At 47.4% G+C, this 21,761-nt stretch overlaps 1 protein-coding gene across 2 annotated transcripts in view; it reads right to left on the bottom strand.

The window, feature by feature from the left end:
- sema4f (sema domain, immunoglobulin domain (Ig), transmembrane domain (TM) and short cytoplasmic domain, (semaphorin) 4F) overlaps positions 1–21,761 on the bottom strand; it is a 136,524-nt gene that overhangs the window by 35,653 nt on the left and 79,110 nt on the right. For both annotated transcript variants that reach the window (XM_078404341.1, XM_078404422.1), the window contains exons 4-8: positions 21,653–21,751; positions 19,259–19,367; positions 17,227–17,343; positions 5,694–5,839; positions 690–871 (exon numbers count right to left, since the gene is read on the bottom strand). In XM_078404341.1, coding sequence (XP_078260467.1) covers positions 690–871; positions 5,694–5,839; positions 17,227–17,343; positions 19,259–19,367; positions 21,653–21,751 — 653 coding nt within the window. The remainder of the gene's footprint in view (positions 1–689; positions 872–5,693; positions 5,840–17,226; positions 17,344–19,258; positions 19,368–21,652; positions 21,752–21,761) is intronic.

Here is a 21,761-nt window from a genome sequence, read left to right as displayed (position 1 = left end):
ATTCAGATAATAATCTGCCTTTCTATTCTTACTTCCAAAGTGAATAACCTCACACTTATCTACATTAAACTGCATCTGCCATGTATCCGCCCACTCACACAACCTGTCCAAGTCACCCTGCAGCCTTATTGCATCTTCCTCACAATTCACACTACCCCCCAGTTTAGTATCATCTGCAAATTTGCTAATGGTACTTTTAATCCCTTCATCTAAGTCATCTTATAGAAACTTACAAAATTCTTAGGGGGTTGGACAGGCTAGATGCAGGAAGATTGTTCCCGATGTTGGTGAAGTCCAGAACAAGGGGTCACAGTTTAAGGATAAGGGGGAAGTCTTTTAGGACCGAGCTGAGAACGTTTTTTTCACACAGAGTGGTGAATCTGTGGAATTCTCTGCCACAGAAGGTAGTTGAAGCCAGTGCATTGGCTATATTTAAGAGGGAGTTAGATGTGGCCCTTGTGGCTAAAGGGATCAGGGGGTATGGAGAGAAGGCAGGTACAGGATACTGAGTTGGATGATTAGCCATGATCATATTGAATGGCGGTGCAGGCTCGAAGGGCCGAATGGCCTACACCTGCACCTATTTTCTATGTTTCTATGTTTCAACAAAAGCTTTCCACTGTGCCTCAGTACATGTGCCAATAAACTAACTAAACTGAAATTGGTAGCTTCTTGAAAGCTTTACTTACCATCTTGTGGAGAAAACCCCATAGAAGACTGTAGAAGCTGCGTTATTTGGGTCAAACTGCAGGGTAAATACATCGCGAATCTCATCAAAATACATCTCGTTGCTTTTATCAGAGCACACCAGACGGGCTTTCAGGAAGGACGTCCATTTCTTCTGAAGTGTCTTCTGGCCACCAATATCTCCCTGAATGAAGAAATATCTATTGAGATGGCTTGCAGTACAAGAATGCACACCTGACAAATCTTTGAATAGGGGAAATATATATGATACACACTACATTAATAAATCTAAAGTTAGATTTAGCAATTATCGCATTGAATGGCTGACTTGGCTCAAGGGTTTCAATGATATATAAATGACAACATTTCAAAGACATTTTGATCACGTTTGTGGATAGGAAACTTCATAAGTTGTAGGAGCAGAATTAGGCCATTCGTCCCATCAAGTTTACTCCGCCATTCAATCATGAATCTATCTTCATCTTTCGACCCCATTCTCCTGCCTTCTCTCCATAACCTCTGGAGGTGTGCAAAGGTTTAGAGGGATAAGGGCCAGCTTGAGTTAGCTGAGATGGAACGTATTGGTCAGCATGGAAGAGTTGGGCCGAGGGGCCTGTTTCCAGGCAGTATGGCTCTATGATCTCGAGGACATAATCCTAATCCTATGTTCTTATGAGGTGAATGGGCAATTGAAATACATTAATGCCACAATAAAGGTTTTAGATGAGAGGGGAAATATTTAATAGGAACCTGAGGGGCAACTTTTTCCACACAAAAGGGGTGGGTAAACGGAATGAGCTACAAGAAAAAATAGCTGAGCTGACAAAATAACAGCATTTAAAAGATATATGCGCTGGTACGTGGATAGGACAGGTTTATAGGGATGTAGGCAAATGGGACTAGCTTAGATGGGGCACCTTGGTCGGCATGGAGGAGTTGGGCCGTAGGGCCTGTTTCCACTAAGTCAGGCAGCAACTCTACTGCTGTGTCACTGTGCCACCCTTATTTAAAAGACATTTGGACAGATAATGGATATGAAACATTTCGAGGGCTATGGGCTTAGTTTGGGCATGTTCCTGTGCTGAGTTGAGTTGGGATCAGTAAAAAGTGTTTTTGGTGCTGATGGCTTTGTTCTTATCCGAAAGACAATTCCACCGAACACATAGAAATGTATTGTTTATTGCCTAAACATAGAAAATAGGTGCAGGAGTAAGGCCATTTAGCCCTTCGAGCCAGCACCGCCATTCAATATGATCATGGCTGATCATCCAAAATCAGTACCCGGTTCCTGCTTTCTCCCCATATCCCTTGATTCTGTTAGCCCTAAGAGCTATATCCAACTCTCTTGAAAAGGTCCAGTGAATTGGCCTTCTGTGGCAGAGAATTCCACAGATTCACAACTCTCTGGGTGAAAAACTCTGTAAGGAAGATGCTATGAGGTTGCAGGGTGATTTGGACAGGTTATGTGAGTGGGCGGATGCATGGCAGATGCAGTTTAATGTTGATATAAGGGTGAGGTTATCCACTTTGGTGGTAAGAATAGGAAGGCAGAGTATTATCTGAATGGTGTCAAGTTAGAAAAAGGGGACGTACAACGAGATCTGGGTGTCCTAGTGCATCAGTCTCTGAAAGGAAGCATGCAGGTACAGCAGGCAGTGAAGAAAGCCAATGGAATGTTGAGTATAGGAGCAAAGAGGTCCTTCTGCAGTTGTACAGGGCCCGAGTGAGACCGCACCTGGAGTACTGTGTGCAGTTTTGGTCATCAAATTTGAGGAAGGATATTCTTGTTATTGAGGGCGTGCAGCGTGGGTTTACTAGGTTAATTCCCGGAATGGCGGGACTGTCATATGTTGAAAGACTGGAGCGACTAGGCTTGTATACACTGGAATTTAGAAGGATGAGAGGAGATCTTATCGAAACGTATAAGATTATTAAGGGGTTGGACACGTTAGAGGAAGGGAGTCCAGAACAAGGGCCCACAGTTTAAGAATAAGGAGTAGGCCATTTAGAACAGAGATGAGGAAAAACTTTCTCAGTCAGAGAGTTGTGAATCTGTGGAATTCTCTGCCTCAGAAGGCAGTGGAGGCCAATTCTCTGAATGCATTCAAGAGAGAGCTAGATAGAGCTCTTAAGGATAGCTGAGTCAGGGGGTATGGGGAGAAGGCAGGAACGGGGGGGGGGGGGTACTGATTGAGAATGATCAGCCATGATCACATTGAATGGCGGTGCTGGCTCAAAGGGCCGAATGGCCTCCTCCTGTACCTATTGTCAATTAAAAGTTTTTCCACATCTCAGTCCTTAGTCTCAATCACCCTGACGCGAGGGATTCGGAGCCGGCTGCGGGAGCTTTAATGGCCCCGACCGCGGGAGAATAAAGAGGGAGAAGATTGGACTTTATTACCTTCCATCACAGTGAGGAATAGACAATAGACAATAGGAGTAGGCCATTCGGCCCTTCGAGCCAGCACCGCCATTCAATGTGATCATGGCTGATCATTCTCAATCAGTACCCCGTTCCTGCCTTCTCCCCATACCCCCTGACTCCGCTATCTTTAAGACCTCTATCTAGCTCTCTCTTGAAAGCATCCAGAATTGGCCTCCACTGCCTTCTGAGGCAGAGAATTCCACAGATTTACAACTCTCTGACTGAAAAAGTTTTTCCTCGTCTCCGTTCTAAATGGCCTACCCCTTATTCTTAAACTGTGGCCCCTGGTTCTGGACTCCCTGAACACTGGGAATATGTTTCCTGCCTCTAATGTGTCCAATCCCTTAATAATCTTACATGTTTCAATAAGATCCCCTCTCATCCTTCTAAATTCCAGCGTAAACAAGCCTAGTCGCTCCAGTCTTTCAACATACGACAGTCCTGCCATTCCGGGAATTAACCTAGTGAACCTACGCTGCACGCCCTCAATAGCAAGAATATCCTTCCTCAAATTTGGAGACCAAAACTGCGCACAGTACCCCAGGTGTGGTCTCACTAGGGCCCTGTTCAACTGCAGAAGGACCTCTTGTCATAAAGGCCAACATGCCATTAGCTTTCTTCACTGCCTGCCTGCTTGCTAACTTTAAGTGACTGATGAACAAGGACACCCAGATCTCTTTGTACTTCCTCATTTCCTAACTTGACACCATTCAGATAATAATCTGCCTTCCTGTTCTTTCCACCAAAGTGGATAACCTCACATTCATCCACAAATCTTGCGGTCTCACTAGGGCCCTGTACAACTGCAGTCCTCCAGAATGTGGGGAGCTGCTGTGGTGGATGTTTATGTTAACTTTTATTTTATTTGGCTGTGTGTCTTGTTGCTTTCACTTCGTATGGCTGTATGGTAACTCAAGTTTCACTGTACGATAATTGGTACATGCGACAATAAACTGACCTTGAAACTTTGAAACCGTAAATGGTCTACCCTTTATTCTTAAACTGTGACCCCTGGTTCTAAACACCCCCAACATCGGGAACATTTTTCCTGTCCAATCCCTTAAGAATTATATACGTGACCATCGGGTGGCGCACGCAATGACCGCCTCGCCAACAGTCTGTCTCACAGAAACATAGAAAATAGGTGCAGGAGGAAGCCATTTGGCCCTTCGAGCCAGCACCGCCATTCATTGTGATCATGGCTGATCATCCACAATCAGTAACCCGTGCCTGCCTTCTCCCCATACCCCTTGATTCCACTAGCCCCTGGAGCTCTATCTAACTCTCTCTTAAATCCATCCAGTGATTTGGCCTCCACTGCCCTCTGTGGCAGAGAATTCCACAAATTCACAACTCTGGGTGAAAAGGTTTTTTCTCACCTCAGTTTTAAATGGCCTACCCTTTATTCTACGACTGTGGCCCCTGGTTCTGGACTCCCCCAACATTGGGAACATTTTTCCTGCATCCAGCTTGTCCAGTCCTTTTAGAATTTTATATGTTTCTATAAGATCCCCACTCATCCTTCTAAACTCCAGTGAATACAAGCCTAGTCTTTTCAATCTTTCCTCATATGACAGTCCCGCCATCCCAGGGATCAAACTCGTGAACCTACGCTGCACTGCCTCAATTACAAGGATGTTCTTCCTCAAATTAGGAGACCAAAACTGTACACAATACTCCAGATGTGGTCTTACCAGGGCCCTATACAACTACAGAAGAACCTCTTTACTCCTTTACTGAAATCCTCTCGTTATGAAGGCCAACATTCCATTAGCTTTCTTCACTGCCTGCAGTACATGCACGCCAACTTTCAGTGACTGGTGTACAAGGACCCCCAGGCCTCGCTGCACCTCCCCTTTACCTAACCTAACTCCATTGAGATAATAATCTGCCTCCATGTTTCTGCCGCCAAAGTGGATAACCTCTCGTCCCTTCCTTCTTTATTGTTAAATGTATGTTTTTAGTGTTCTTGTTTTATGTGGGGGGGGGGGGGGGTTGGGAGATTTTTTTTTAAATCTCTTACCTCGACGGAGATGTGATTTTTAAAAAAATGTATCGTATCTCCGTCCGCATTGCGGCCTAACATCGTGGACCTGGGACCTGGTGGCCTATGTGGAGATCGACTTTGGAAGCTCCAACCGCAGGAGCCTGCGGACGTAACAGCGTGGAGCATGCGATCCCTGTTGTGGATCAACCTTGGAGCTCCAACCGTGGGAGCCTACGGACTTAACATTGTGGAGCTCACGGTCTCTGGTTAGAGACTGACTTCGGGAGCTCCAAGCCGCAGGAACTTCGACCGCCCCGACGCGGGAGCTTCGACCGCCCCGACGCAGGAGAATAAAGAGGAAGAAGTTTAGACTTTATTGCCTTCCATTACAGTGAGGAAAGTGGGGAATCTGCTGTGGCAGATGTTAATGTTAACTTTTGTGTAGTTGTGTGTGTTGTTGCTTTTTTTTTAGTATGGCTGAATGGTAATTCGAGTTTGACTATACGTTAATTGGTACACATGACAATAAACAGACCTTTGAACCTTTGTTTCTATAAAAATGGGCTAAAGGGTCTGGAGGGTTTCAAAGCTGACCTTGCAAACGCGAGCCACTCGAGGAACTCGCACTGTCTTGTAGTATTCAAACTCCCGCGCTGTCTCACTGAAGAAGAAGTAGAGTTTGTCATCATCACCACTTCCCCCGTCTTCTCTGATGTACGCTGACGCCACAAACTGTGGATCTAAGAGGAAGGAGGCAGTTAGATTGCTGTTGATATAAATGTTCATAAGTGATAGCAGCAGAATTGGGCCATTTGGCCCATCAAGTGACTATAAAATAAACTTATACTCGTAGTGTAGATGGGGCATCTTTGTCAACATGGCAATTGAGCCTGTTTCCCAGCTGTATATAGAAACGTAGAAACATAGAAAATAGGTGCAGGAGTAGGCCATTCGGCCCTTCGAGCCTGCACCGCCATTCAATATGATCATGGCTGATCATCCAACTCAGTATCCCGTACCTGCCTTCTCTCCATACCCCCTGATCCCTTTAACCACAAGGGCCACATCTAACTCCCTCTTAAATATAGCCAATGAACTGGCCTCAACTACTTTCTGTGGCAGAGAATTCCACAGATTCACCACTCTCTGCGTGAAATAAAACGTTCTCATCTCGGTCCTAAAAGACTTCCTCCTTATCCTTAAACTGTGACCCCTTGTTCTGGACTTCCCCAACATCGGGAACAATCTTCCTACATCTAGCCTGTCCAACCCCTTAATAATTTTGTAAGTTTCTATAAGATCCCCCCTCAATCTTCTAAATTCCAGCGAGTACAAGCCGAGTCTATCCAGTCTTTCTTCATATGAAAGTCCTGCCATCCCAGGAATCAATCTGGTGAACCTTCTCTGTACTCCCTCTATGACTATAACTGGCAGTTATCAACCCAATTTCCACATCGGTTCATAAGTTCTAGGAACAGAATTTGGCCATTCGGCCCATTGAGTCTACTCCGCCATTCAGTCATGGCTGATCTATCTCTCCCTCCTAACCCCATTCTCCTGCCTTCTCCCCATAACCCCTGATGCCTGTACTAATCAAGAATCTATCTATCTGTGCCTCAAAAATATCCATTAACTTGGCCTCCACAGCCTTCTGTGGCAATGAATTCCACGGGGAGAACATGCAAATTCCACACAGGCAGCACCAGAGGTCAAGGTCGAACCGGGATTCCTGGCACTGTGAGGTAGCAACTCTATCAGCTGCTCCGCAGTGTTGATCCAGGCAGAAAAATCGTTATAACAGATCATTTGGGGTGGCATGGTGGCACAATGGAAGCAGTGGCCATAAAGGGGGCTTTTTCTGGTTGGCTGCCAGCGACCAGCGCAGTTCCGCAGGGCTCGATGCTGGGGCCTCTGCTCTTCAAGTTGTATATTAACGATTTGGACGAGGGGACTGAAGGCTTTGTGGCCAAGTTTGCGGATGATACGAAAATAGATGGAGAGACACGTAGCGTAGAGAAAGCAGGGACTCTGCAGAAGGACTTGGACAGGTTGCGAGAGTGGACAGAAAAGTGGCAGATGGAATATAGTGTAGCAAAGTGTGGAGCCATGGATTTTGGTGGTAGGAATAAAGGCATAGATTATTTTCTAAATGGAGTGAAAATCCAGAAATCAAAGGTGCAAAGGGACTTGGGAGTGCTGGTGCAGGATTGGATTCCCAAAAAGTTAACCTGCAAGTCAAATCGGTAGTAAAGAAGGCAATGCGATGCTCGCATTTATTTCAAGAGGGCTTGTACACATAAATAAGGCTGTCATGCTGAGGCGCTGGTCAGGCCGCATTTGGAGTATTGTGAGCAATTTTGAGCACCATATCTGAGGAAGGATGTGCTGGCGTTGGAGAGGGTCCAGAGGAGGTTTACAAGAATGATCCCAGGAATGAGTGTGTTAACATATGATGAGCGTTTGACAGCACTGGGCCTGTACTCGCTGGAGTTTAGAAGGATGAGGGGGGACCTCATTGAAACATACAGAATAGTGAAAGGCCTGGATAGAGTGGACAGGATGTTTCCACTCATGGGAGAGTCAAGGACCAGAGGTCACAGCCTCAGAATTAAAGGACGTAACTTTAGGAAGGAGACGAGGAAGAATTTCTTTAGTCAGAGGGTGGTGAATCCGTGGAATTCTTTGCCACAGAAGGCTGTGGAGGCCGTCAATGGATTTTTTAAAGGCAAAGATATTCTTGATTAGTATGGGTGTCAGGGGTTATGGGGATAAGGCAGGAGAATGGGGTTAGGAGGGAGAGATAGATCAGCCATGATTGAATGGCGGAGTAGGCTTGATGGGCAGAATAGCCTAATTCTGCTCCTATCACATGACCTGATGAGCAGTAGAGACCCGAGTTCAATCCTGACTATGGGTGCTTGTCTGGATAGTCTGCACGTTCCCGGTTTCCCCCCACACTCCAAAGACATACAGGTTTGTCGGCTAGTTGGCTTGGTATGATTGTAAATTGTCCCTAGTGTGTAGGTTATTGTTAGTGTGCGGGGATCGCTGGTCGGCGTGGAATCAGTGGGCCAAAGGGCCAGTTTCCACGCTGTATCTCTAAACTAAACACCATTACCAGAAAATTTTAATTCAACCATACAATTCAGTAATGATCAGTAAATTTATTGCGACCGCTTTTGTCACCAGGAAATAAAATCTGCCATCATTAAAAGGTCCAGCCTGCATACAATTTGGTATGTGTATGAAAGAACTGCAGATGCTGAAGATAGACACAAAATGCTGGAGTAACTTAGCAGGTCAGTCAGCATCTCTGGAGAAAAGGAATAGGTAAAGTTTCAGGTCGCGACCCATTTTATGTCAATTTGGTATTGGAGTCAAGGCACACTCTCATGAACTTCAAAGACAATTTCTCCCAACTATTTGATGTTTCACATCTTGTCAACATTGGGGATGGCAGTTGTTGGTTGCGCATTCTGTGGCCTCCCACTAAATCGGTACAGGATACAAGATACGGGTGGCACAGCAGTCAAGTTGCTGCCTTACAGTGCCAATCCTGACTACGGGTGCTGTCTGTACAGAGCTTGTACGTTCTCCCCGTGACCTGCGTGGGTTTTCTCCGAGATCTTCGGTTTCCTCCAAAGACATACAGGTTTGTAGGTTAATTGGCATGGTATCTGTAAATTGTCCCCAGTGTGTGTAGGATACTCTTAGTGTGCAAGATCACCGTTCGGTGCAGACTCGGTGAGCCAAACGGCCTGTTTCTGTGCTGTATCTCTAAAAATAAATACTATGGATTCCATGAATGTGGAAGAATGAATTCATGCAAACTGAAAAAAATCCTTCATCCTCATTCTATTTTAGAATCAAACCAACAACACCAAAAAAGGAAGTATTTGCAGAAAACAAAGTGCTGGAGAAACTCAGCAGATCTGCAGAGGGAATGAACAGAAGCTGCTTCGGGTCAGCACCCTATGCTCTCAAGATTCAAGATTCAAGATTCAAGATTCAAGATAGCTTTATTTGTCATCCAATATTGGACGAAATTCAGTCACCCACAGTCCAACAATAAAAGCATTAAATAAGCATTAAAATTACACAACCCCAAAAAACCCCCAAAACACAGTCCAACAATAAAAGCATTAAATAGGCATTCAAATTACCCAACCCCAAAAACACACAAAAAAGAAACATCCATCAAAGAAACATCCATCACAGTGAGTCTCCTCCAGTCCTCTCCTCACTGTGATGGAAGGCCACAATGTCTTTCCCTTCTCCCGCTGTCCTCGCCCGCAGTCAGGTTGTTGTGGTTGCAGGCCGCACCGGACGGTCCACAGCGGGCCAAGCCCAAGGCGCGTCGCGTCGCAGCCGCTCCCGCAGCCTCCGAAGACGGCCGGCTCCGCCGATGATAAGTCCGATCCGGGGGCGGGCGAACACGCTGCTGCTGCCGCTGTTGCTGCACGTCGGGGCGGTCGTGGCTCCCGACATTGAAGCCCCCGCCCAGCAGAGAAATATCCCGCGGCATATCTTAGGCCGCGCCGGACGGTGAAATGTCCGCGACCCAAGCCCCGCGATCCGGGGCGGGCGAACCCGCTGCCACTGCCGGAGCTCCCGATGTCGGCATCCACGCGGCCCGAGCCTAAGGCGAGTCGCAGCCGCTCCCGCAGCCTCCGAAGACGGCCGGCTCCGGTGATGGTAAGTCCGATCCGCGGGCTCTGCGAACCAGAGCCCTGGAGGCTGCCAGCTCCAGGAGTTGGGCCGATGGTAGGCCGCAGCAGGAACGGAGACAACACCCAGAAAACAAAGGTCGGGTCTCCGTTCGGAAGGGACACATATTTACAATGTTACAGTTCCCCCCTCCCCCCCACATACACACATAGTACACAAACACAAAAACACCACATCACATCGACAATTAAGACAAAAAAAACAACAAAAACACAAAGACAAATGGACCGCAGGTGAGCCGCAGCTGCTAGGGCAGCGCCGCCATTTTGTTTGCATTCCTTACTATGCAAGTCACGACCATTAAATGTAGAAGCAAAAAACTGCAGATACCAGTTTATACCAAGATAGACACAAAGTGAGAAAGTAACTCAACGGGTCAGATGGCATCTCTGGAGAAAAAGAATTGGTGACGATTCGGGTCTGGACCCTCGCACAGAATTCCAACTAAGACGTTTTCTTCCTCTGTCTGACAAGAATTCTGAAAGACCCTCTCTCAAAACTTACCGAATAGTACAAGGCCTGGATAGAGTGGATGTTGAGAGGATGTTTCCGGTAGTGGGAGAGTCTAGGACAATTAAAGGACATCCCTTCAGGAATGATATGAGGAGGAATTTCTTCAATGATTGAATGGTGGAGTAGATTTGATGGGCGAATGGCCTAATTCTGCTATCATTTATGAACTGATGAACTCTCACTTTTCCCCCTCTGTGATTCCTACTGCTCTCTGGCTGGCTCTACCACACCGTTTTAACCCAGGCGCGCTACCACAGCCACGTGTCTTTCCTCGGCGCTTGCCTGCATCTCCATCTTGTACCTCGTGGCTTCCAACTCCAGTTCCAGACCTCGCAGTTCAGACCCAGGTGCCAATAGTCAGTCGGCCGCTTCTCACAGCGGCTCACCTTCCATGCCCTGCGTTCCACACTGGGCGGCAGCAACAGAACCTTGTCTGGCTCGACCGCTAACAGTCTGCAGAAGGGTCCTGACCCAAAATGATTGGTTTGATGGGCCGAAAGTGCTCCTATCACTTATGAACGTATTCATTAGCATTTCAGCAATGCCAACACCCTTTCATTGAACACACAAACGTCTGAGATGACCTTCCCCAAACAAAGTCATGCTGACTGATCACGTTATACACAGGTTACAGAGTGAGGATTAAAGCCGCAGGTCGTCTCCATTGCAGGAACGCCAGACTTATGTACAGCGTGGAGCTGCGAACAAGCATTTGGGAGAGCAGCGGGATGGCTTTGCCGGCTGTTGTGGGCCTGCAGGCTACTGTTCCTCACACCAGCTGGAGTTTAGCCACATCGGACACAAGAATATATTCTAGTTAACACATTGATGTCCATTTTGAGACTCCCAGAGATGTGCTGACCGGCCCTGCAGTGGTGCTCTTTTCTAAATCATCAGTAGCATTTCAAATTTTGGTTTAGTTTAGAGATATAGTGCAGAAACCGGCCCACCGAGTCCACGCTGACCGGCGATCCTCACACACTAACACTCTCCTACACGAGGGACAATTTACAATTTTACCGATGCCAATTAACCTAAACCTATACGCCTTTGGAGTGAGGGAGGAAACCGGAGCACCCGGAGAAAACCCATGCAGGTCACGGGGAGAATGTACAAACTCTGTACAGACAGCACCCGTAGTCAGGATCGAACCTGGATCGCTGGCGCTGTAAGGAAGCAACTCTACCGTTGCGCCACTGTGCCGCATTAAATCTACATTAAAATTCCTCTTCTTCATCTCTTCCCAATCAGGCCAAAGATACAAAAGCTTAAAAGCATGTGCCACCAGATTCAAGAACAGTTTCTTCCCCAGTTATCAGACTACTGACCTGTGCTCCCTTAAGCTCCGATGTAGACTGGTCTCCCAGGCTACCTCCGTGCGAACCTTGAACTTTAAAAAAATCTGCACTTACTCTGCGTTTTCATACTTCTGTACCTTCTGCCTGATGGGAGAGGGGAGAAGAGGGAGTGGCCGGTGTGGTCCTTGATTATGCTGCTGGCCTTGCCAAGCATGAGGTGTAGATGGAGTCAATGGAAGGGAGGTTGGTTTGTATGATGGTCTGGGCTGTGTCCATAATTCACTGCAATTTCTTGCTGAATGGTTGAGAGAATGCTCTGTGGGATTCAATCCAAGGAAGAGCACCCAGGAATCGGTGCTTTACGGCCTCTTATTACATTGTGACAAAACAGCTCAGTGCGCCGTTGATCTAGGGTGCCACAGGATGTTTACTGATTGTTAAAGGCACTCTGTACTTGCAGGCTTTTCAATTTGTTTTCAAAATGTTTCTTTCTGCCACAATTGTACCCTGTCTTTCACCATACAATTCAGAATCTGTGGTGTGCATCCAAAGCTGGTTATATTTGTTAGGTAGGCTACAAAACACTGGTGGGGAGGGCTGTGGGGAGCATTCGGGCAGCTTGGGGGTTGGTTACAAATGGCCTCAGCTTCCCGGCAGTGGACATCGTGCTCCAGTGCAACGCCTGTTTTTTTTTAAAGACAGGGTTCAATAAGGTATTGTGGCTCCTTTAAACTACAAATGGCACATTCAGTACCTACGCTAGATGCCAAGTGGATTGGCATAGTGTAACCACGGAAGAAAGGCTGTATTGTCACCAATGGTGGGAAATCTTGAAAGTGATGCTCCATCATACTGTGGTCTCAGTCTCCCCATGCCTGCTCCACTCTACCCAGCCACTGCATTATTCTGCAAGACGTGACAGCCAAGGCATAGCATTCAACAGAAATCTGAAGCTTTGTACAATGGCTGCAGTGTGTCTTTGCAGTGCCTGTTGATGCTATTTATTCATGCCAGTAGTAATCATATGATTCATAGCTTATTGGTGTTATGGTGCAAGTGCGATCGCAAGGTATTTTAACCAGAAAGACTGGTTACGTTAGATCATATATAGAGCAAAATGCTGGAGTAACTCAGCGGGTCAGGCAGCATCTCTGGAGCGAAGGAATGGGTGATGTTTCGGGTCGAGACCCTTCTTCAGACTGAAAGTCAGGGGAGAGGGAGACACAGAGATATGGAAGGGTAAGGTGTGAAAGGGAGAAGGTTCAATACTTGTCCTTACACCACCGTGCAGGGATCTAAACAGTCCTTCCACAGAGAGTAGAATCACATACACCTCCTCCAAATTTGACTATTGGATTTGGTGCTCTCAATGTAGCCTCCTCCACATCAGTAAGACCAAGAATGGACCAGGGTGTAGGAAGGAACTGCAGACGCTGGTTCACACCGAAGATAAGACACAAAATGTTGGATTCACTCAGCGGGACAGGCAGCATCTCTGGAGGGAAGGAATGGGTGACATTTCGGGTTGAGACCCTTCTTCAGACTGAGAGTCAGGGGAGGGGTAAACGAGAGATGTGGAGGGGTAAGGTGTGAGAATGAGCGATTTCAGTCTGAAGAAGGGTCTCTATACATGTGGCACATTTCCAGTGCTGGACTCCACAGGGTGACAGCTGATCAGAAAGGAACCCCCTACAATATTGATGCAGGCCTCACACACTTGATATAAGGCCATGAGGAATGGGAGTAGAATTAAGCCATTCGGCCCATCAGGTCCACTGCGCCACTCGATCGTGGCTGATCTATCTCTCCCTCCTAACCCCATTCTCTGCCTTCTCCCCATAACCTCTGACTTGTTAAGACGTGATTCACGCCCTGTGGCAGAAGTCAGGCATGTGCAGTTGGAAATCTTGTCAAGCGGTTCATTGCACACCACAGGTTCATTGTACACGTCTGGATTCCCTCATACATTAGTCATAAAGTCATACAGTATGGAAACAGGCCATTCGGCCCCTTAAGTCCATACTGACAAGCAGGCAACCATCCACATTAACCCCATCTTCCAACACTTGGCCCTAGCACTCAAAGCCGAGCAATGCAAGTTATTGTCTCGCCACCTTTCATGTGCTGTTAGAGAATCTGCTTCCAGCAGTCACACTGGCAGTGGATAATTTTAAGGCATAGATAGATAGATTTTTGATTAGTACAGGTGTCAGGGGCTATGGGGAGAAGGCAGGAGAATGGGGTTAAGAGGGAAAGATAGATCAGTCATGATTGAATGGCAGAGTAGACGTGATGGGCCGAATGGCCTGATTCTGCTCCTATCACTTACGATAGGAGCGGTTATAACGGACAATCGGCACTAACGGACATCCCCCACGGTCCATTATAACGAGAGTTTACTGTAGTCTGATGAGCAAAAATGCAGGAAATTGCAGAGTTGTGGATGTAGCCCAGTCCATCACATAAAAGCAGGCTCCCCCACCGTTGACACCATCTATATTTAATGTTGTCTCAGGAAAGCAACCAACCCTTGGGCCACGATCCACAGATGAGCACCCGGCCTTAATCTCAAACACCATTACTGATTTCATCACTTCTGGCTGTCTGCCTTTCACAGCCTCAAACCTTATCGTTTGCCAGCCCCGCACGGCCCGTTTTTACTTTCTCCCCAAAATCCACAAACACAACTGCCCTGACAGACCCATTGTTTCTGCCCACTCCTGTCCCACGGAAATGATTTCCATGCACCTCAACTCCATCCTCTCCCCCTGGTCCAATCTCTTCCGACCTATGTCCAAGATACCTCACACGCCCTTTCGTCTCTTTAATGACTTCCGCTTTCCAAGTCCCCACTTCCTCATCTTTACTATGGACGTTCAGTCACTCTACACCTCCATCCCCCCACCAGGAAGGTCTTAAAGCCCTCCGTTTCTTCCTCGACTGCAGAACCATCCATTTCCCTCTATTAACACTACTCTGCCTAGTGGAGCTGGTCCTCACCCTCAACAACTTCTCCTTTGACTCCTCCCACTTCCTCCAAGGCGTAGCTATGGGCACTCGCATGGGCCCTAGCTATGCCTGCCTCTTTGTAAGGTATGTTGAATAACACTTGTTCCAGGCGTACACTGGCCCTATCCCCAAACTCTATCTCTGTTACATTGATTACTGATTGAGAATGATCAGCCATGATCACATTGAATGGCAGTGCTGGCTTGAAGGGCCGAATGGCCTCCTCCTGTACCTATTGTCTATTGTCTATTGCATCGGTGCTACCTCCTGCACCTAGGCAGAACTCATAGACTTCATCCACTTCACCACCAATTTTCATCCTGCACTCAACTCTGACACCTCCCTCCCCTTTCTTGATCTCACAGTCTCCATCACAGGAAATATATTGACTGACGCCAATTACAAACCCACTGACTCCCACAACTATCTCGACTACACTTCTTCCCACCCTGCTTCCTGTAAAAACTATTCTCTACTCCCAATTCCTCCGTCTAGAAGCATCTGCATCCAGGATGAGGTGTTACAAACGAGAAGATCCGACATGTCCTCATTTTTTAGGGAACGGGGCTTCCCCTCTCCCATCATAGACGAGACCCTCACTCGTGTCTCCTTAGTACCTCGCAGCTCCGCCCTTGCTCCCCCTCCCCCTAGTCGCAACAGAGACAGAGTCCCCCTAGTCTTTACCTTCCACCCCATCAGCCGTCGCATACAACACATCATCCTCCAAAATTGATGCCACGTCCAACGGGATCCCACCACTAGCCAGTTTCACATTCCCACCCATTTCTGCCTTCTGCAAAGACCATTCCCTCCACAACTCCCTGGTTGAACAATCAACCACCCATCCCTTCCCACCCAAACCACCCCCTCCCCAGGTACCTTCCCCTGCAACCGCAGAAGATGCAACACCTGTCGCTTTACCTCCTCCCTCGACTCTGTCCAGGGACCCCGACAGTCCTTTCAGGTGAGGCAGAGGTTCACTTGCACCTCCTCCAACCTCATCTACTGTATCTGTTGTTCAAGATGTGGACTCTCATACATCGGCAACACCAAACGCAGACTGGGCGATCGTTTCACTGGAACACCTTGGCTCAGCCCGCCTGAACCAACCTGATCTCCCGGTTGCTGGACACTTTAATTCTCCTTCCCATTCCTACACAGCCCTTTCTGTCCTCGGTCTCCTCCATTGTCAGTGAGGCTAAACGCAAATTGGAGAAACAGCATCTCATATTTCGCTTGGGCAGCTTACAGCCCAGTGGTATGAATATTGATTTATCTCGCTTCAGGTAGCCCCGGCATTCCCTCTCTGTCTATCCCTCCCCACCCAAGTCACACCAGCTTCTCATTTTCACCCGACAAACAGCTAACAGTGGCCTGTTTCCTTTATCATCGTTACTTTTGTGCACATCTTTCATTCATTGTTATATAAGAAAATAACTGCAGATGCTGGTACAAATCGATTTATTCACAAAATGCTGGAGTAACTCAGCAGGTCAGGCAGCATCTTGGGAGAGAAGGAATGGGTGACGTTTCGGGTTCTTTATCTCTCCACATCACCATCTATATCTCTCGTTTCCCTTATCCCTAACCAGTCTGAAGAAGGGTCTCGTCCCGAAACGTCACCCATTCCTTCTTTCCAGAGATGCTGCCTGCGTTACTCCTGCCTTTTGTGGGCATCTTCGGTTTAAACCAGCATCTGCAGTTCCTTCTTACACACAAAACAATCAAGGACCCTTTTCTCCCCAATCATTCCCCCTGCTCCCCCTTCGGTGGGGCAGAGATACAGAAGCTTGAAAGTACATACTACCAGATTCCTCCCCGTTATCAGACTACTGAATGGTACTACCGTAAACTAGGATATAATCCGAATCTTCCAACCTACCTCATTATGGTCCTTGCACTTTAAAAAAAAATCTGCTCTATCTCTGTAACTCTAATCTTACAATGCTGTAAAACCACATTCTGCACCCTGGTATGTTTCTCTGTGCACTACCTGTTATATTTCTGCATGGCTCGATTGTACTCATGTATGGTATGATTTGATTTGACTGGACAGCACACAAAGATTTTCACTCTATCTTCGTACATATGACAATAATAAACTACCTAGCACTATCTTTGAGCAGGCGTTGATAAGCCATCTTCTTCAGTTGCTGCTGATCTTCGAATGAAAGCATTCCCTAAATAGAACACCCTTTGTGTGGCGACTCTTTGCATACCTTGAGTATACAAAACAAAGAATATCACTGCGACTTGTTGCATGTGACAATAACGTATCATTCATAATTCTGCTCCTGTGACCTAGCACTGTCTTTAAGCAGGTGGTGATAAACCATCCCCTTCAGTTGCTACTGTCCTTCAAATGAAAGCATTCCCTCTGTGCAGCAACAATCATGGTGGAATCAAGGGATATGGGGAGAAGGCAGGCGCAGGTTACTGATTGTGGATGATCAGCCATGATCACAATGAATGGCGATACTGGCTCGAAGGGCCAAACGGCCTCCTCCTGCACCTATTTTCTATGTTTCGATGTTTCTATGTTTCTAATCAATGGGTGTAAAACATGAGTGGGTTCTCACCGCTTAGCCACATGAAAGAGTCCTCTGTGCGGATCTTTTCCACCTTCCCCATACTCTTGACCACGGCCGGATCCTTGCCCTGAAAATCAACGACCGTCGCTGAAAACAGCACCCCGTCTGGAAGCAAACACACAGAGGAAGGAAATAATCACACAGTCGCCAAATACTTACATTCACCTGCACTTACAGAACACACAAAACGACACAAGTGCGAGAAATCCGAGTCTTGAACAGAACATATTGGAACTGAAGGGGCGGTAGAGTTGCTGCCTTACAGGGCTTGCAGCGCCAGATAGTCCATCCCAACTACGGGCGCTGTACTGTACGGAGTTTGTATGTTCTCCCCGTGACCTGCATGGGTTTTCTCGGAGATCTTTGGTTTCCTCCCACACTCCAAAGCCGTTCAAGTCCGTAGGTTAATTGGCTTTGTATAAATGGAAATTGTCCATATTGTGTTAATATGTGGGGATCGCTGGTCGGCACGGACTTGGTGGTCCGAAGGGCCTGTTTCTGCGCTGTATCTCTAAACTAAACCTGCAGATGCAGGTTCAATCCGGAAGTTTTTTCAAAGTTCAGTCATAGAGTGGTGAAGGTGTGGAATTCTCTGCCTCAGAAGGCAGTGGAGGCCAGTTCGTTGGATGCTTTCAAGAGAGAGCTGGATAGAGCTCTTAAGGATAGCGGAGTGAGGGGGTATGGGGAGAAGGCAGGAACGGGGTACTGATTGAGAGTGATCAGCCATGATCGCATTGAATGGCGGTGCTGGCTCGAAGGGCTGAATGGCCTACTCCTGCACCTATTGTCTATTGTCTATAGTGGGTCAGGCAGCATCTCTGGAGTTAAGCAATAGGTGACGTTTTTTTGTCAAGACCCATCTTCAATCTATTCACCTATTACTTTCCTCCAGAAATGCTGCCTGACCCACTGAGTTTATTCCAGCTTTTTGTCTCTAACATTGGAAGTGAACAAGATTGTGGCACCCCACAGCAGAATATGAAAACCAGATTTTTAACAAGTATTGACATGTTTAATAAATAATTGTTTGATAAGTAGACTGTTGTTTTTATGTCGCAAGGATAGATTGTATATTTTATAAAATTGTTTTGCAAAATGCTGGAGTAACTCAGCAGGTCAGGCAGCATCTCAGGAGATGCTGCCTGACCTGCTGAGTGAGTTACTCCAGCATTTTGTGAAATAAATACCTTCGATTTGTACCAGCATCTGCAGTTATTTTCGTACACTACTTATAAAATTGTTTCATCTTCATCAAATTCAAAGTGGAAATTCCTATGTGGAAAAACTAAACGTTTAAAATGCATAACGTGCATTGGAACAAAGTTAGCTACTTTGAAATTCAAAAATCGACATGTATCAATCGCAAACCTATATATGTACAATGTCCATCTACTGTTTTTAAAGGGTAAGTGGCACGGTGGTGCAGTGGTAGAGCTGCTGCCTCACAGCGTCAGAGGACCGGGTTCGATCCCGACTACGGGTGCTGCCTGTATGAAGTTTGTACTTTCTCCCTCTAATCGCATGGGTTTTCTCCAGGATCTCTGGTTTCCTCCCACACTCCAAAGACGTGCAGGTTTGTAGGTTAATTGACTTCTGTAAATTGCCCCTAGAGTTTAGGTTGGAACTAGTGTACGGGGTGATTGTTGGTCAGCATGGACTTGGAAGGCCGAAGGGCCTGTTTCCATGCTGTATATACAAATTAAAAAGTTGGACTTTTCTAGACGTATTCTTTAAGATTTTTAAAGGCGCTTGTTTAAAAGAAAACAATGTTTCTCAACATGAATCTGCATTATTAATCTTGCAATATTTGTAAATCGACAATGCCTCAATTAAAGTGATTTTCATGTTTAGTTTAGTTTTAGAGATACAGCACGGGAACATGGCCCTTCGGCCCACCATGTCTGTGCCGACCAGCGATCCCCGCACACTAACACTATCCTACACACTGCTTCGCCACCGTGTTGCCCTGTTATGGAAATAATAACGTCCACCCAACGTTTATCTAGTTCAAATTATATACCTGCAAGGGTTGCTGCAAATGGTTGCATTGGCTCAAAAGGACATTTTCCTCGTCCCTTCTCCACTCCTGTGATTCTGTTCTCTGTGTTGTCGACAGAACCAAAGACCTTCTGAAATACAATGTCGAACAGTGCTGACGATTAGGTCCGATCAAAAGGCAGAGCACAAATCAAAAGAAACGCACACATCGACTGATTTTAAATTTCCTGGGTTTGTCGGTTTGTGAGTACAACCATGATAGGTTGCGGTTTGATCGTCTGGCACATCTGCCAATTTAGGTGCCATCTGCTAAGTTTGCTGCTCATTCCTGGTGAGCACTGTGCCGGACACTCCCGGTGAGCAGTGTGCCGGACACTCCCGGACAGCAGTGTGCCGGACACTCCCGGTGAGCAGGTGGCCGGACACTCCCGGTGAGCAGTGTTCCGGACACCACCGGAGAGCAGTGTGCCGGACAATCCCAGAGAGCAGGGGGCCGGACACTCCCGGTGAGCAGGGGGCTGGGTCACTCCCGGTGAGCAGTGTGCCGGGACACTCCGGGTGAGCAGTGTGCCGGACACTCCCATTGAACAGGGGCCCGACAGGACCATCACAGTTCTTTTTTAAAACCAAAAATAAATTTATTCATTTACAATAATATGTACAGCACGAAATAAATCAAAAAACCCACCGCCATAATACAAGTCAAACAAAATATTCTTCAATACTAAGTATAATATTAAACAACTATCCTTGTCAAGGATGCATTCCACCCCCCGCGGTGCCCAGCGGTCCCGGGAATCCCCCAGGGTGCCCGTGGACAGTGCGCGGTCCCTCTCCAGTACCACCCGGGCACGGACGTAACCCCGCAAAAGGGGCAGGCAGCCGGCTCGGGCAGAGCCCTCCTCCGCCTGGTGCCGTGACTCGCGGATGGCCAGCTTGGTCAGGCCCAGCAGCAACCCAACCAGGACATCTTCAGCCCCACCCTCTCCCTCACGCTACGCACAAGGTGTCCACAGATGAGGATGGTGGGTGTGAAGCGCAGCCAGAAGGCAAGGAGCAGCCCCTTTAGATACTGGAACGGGGGCTGCAACCTCACAAACTGCATGTGGACGTGGAACACACTCTTCCAGCCCGTAACAGTGGCAGGCGGCTGGCGAGACCGTGAACGGCAAGAGAAGCAGGTTGCACGAGACTCCTCGGTGCAATACCCTCCAACCCAGGTCTGCCCCCGATGTAGTGGGGCAGAATCCCTCTGCAGGACTTTCAGTTGGAGGATGGAGGAGGACTCGCCCCGTGGGTGCTGCGACTATGGAGAGTCTGGCGTGGAGCGAGTGGATGAAGCGAGGGGGGGGGTCGGGCACAGGACGTGTCGCAGCCCTGAGGTGGGCAACGAGGTCGGGGCGGCCCATGGTCATAGCGGGACCTCGAGGTCGAGTCGGACGCCCGAAAAGAGTCGGGAGGATGGAGCCTCGGGGTCAAGACGGGCCGAGGATGAGGTGGGGATGAGGTGGATGGGCCGCGTCCTCGACAACAAAGGGGGACCCGGGCATGCGAGAAACATAGAAAATAGGTGCAGGAGGAGGCCATTAACCCCTTCGAGCCAGCACCGCCATTCAATACGATCATGGCTGATCATCCACAATCAGTGCCCCATTCCTGCTTTCTCCCCATATCCCTTGATTCCGTTAGCCCTAAGATCTAAATCTAGCTCTCTCTTGAAAACATCCAGTGAATTGGCCTCCACTGCCTTCTGTGGCAGAGAATTCCACAGATTTACAACTCTCTGGGTAAAAAAGACTTTCCTCATCTCAGTCGTAAATGGCCTCCCCTTATTTTTACTGACATACAGGGGACCCGTCGTGGGGGGGGGGGGGGGGGGGGGGGGGGGAGAGAAGGGATGAGTATTGTTTGTAACTTTGTCGGCGCCTTTGTGAACTTTGTACACAAAGACAAAGAATTTCACTGCACCAAGTGACAATAAAGCATCATTGGTGTCACCGTCATCATCAATCATCATCATCATCAATTATCATCAATTATCATCATTATCATCATCATCATCATCATCATCATCTGATGCCCCAAATGTTTGTTTGTACGAATTGATAAGCTCACTGGGCTGGAAGGAAATCTGCTGCATCCAAACTTGTTGCCTGTATCAATCCACAATTGTCCATCCAGTTTTATTCCTTTTCGTTAATGGTACAGCTGAGTGGCCGGCTACTTTTCATCGAAGGCATTGGAGACCAATCACACATATACCAGAGAATATTATTCCATTTCACAAGAAACAAAAACTATTACCGTAGCTTTAATGCACTTGTTACTGACTGAAAGGAAATGCATTAACTTGGACTGCAAACTACCGGAGCACTTTTTGCTCGGGATCATATATCATTAATGAAGGGCTACTTACGATAAATGCACAGTGAGGATCAAAGGCGTAGGTTCCACAGGCAAAGATATGCGTCTCGTTCCACACTTCCATGATGCGAATGTAATTGTGGCATTTCGACTATTCCAGC

This window comes from Rhinoraja longicauda, chromosome 1 (assembly GCF_053455715.1).
Source record: "Rhinoraja longicauda isolate Sanriku21f chromosome 1, sRhiLon1.1, whole genome shotgun sequence".
Lineage (NCBI taxonomy): Eukaryota > Metazoa > Chordata > Chondrichthyes > Rajiformes > Arhynchobatidae > Rhinoraja > Rhinoraja longicauda.
The sequence above is the reverse complement of the archived record's forward strand: the minus strand, read 5'-3'. Positions and strand labels throughout refer to the sequence as shown.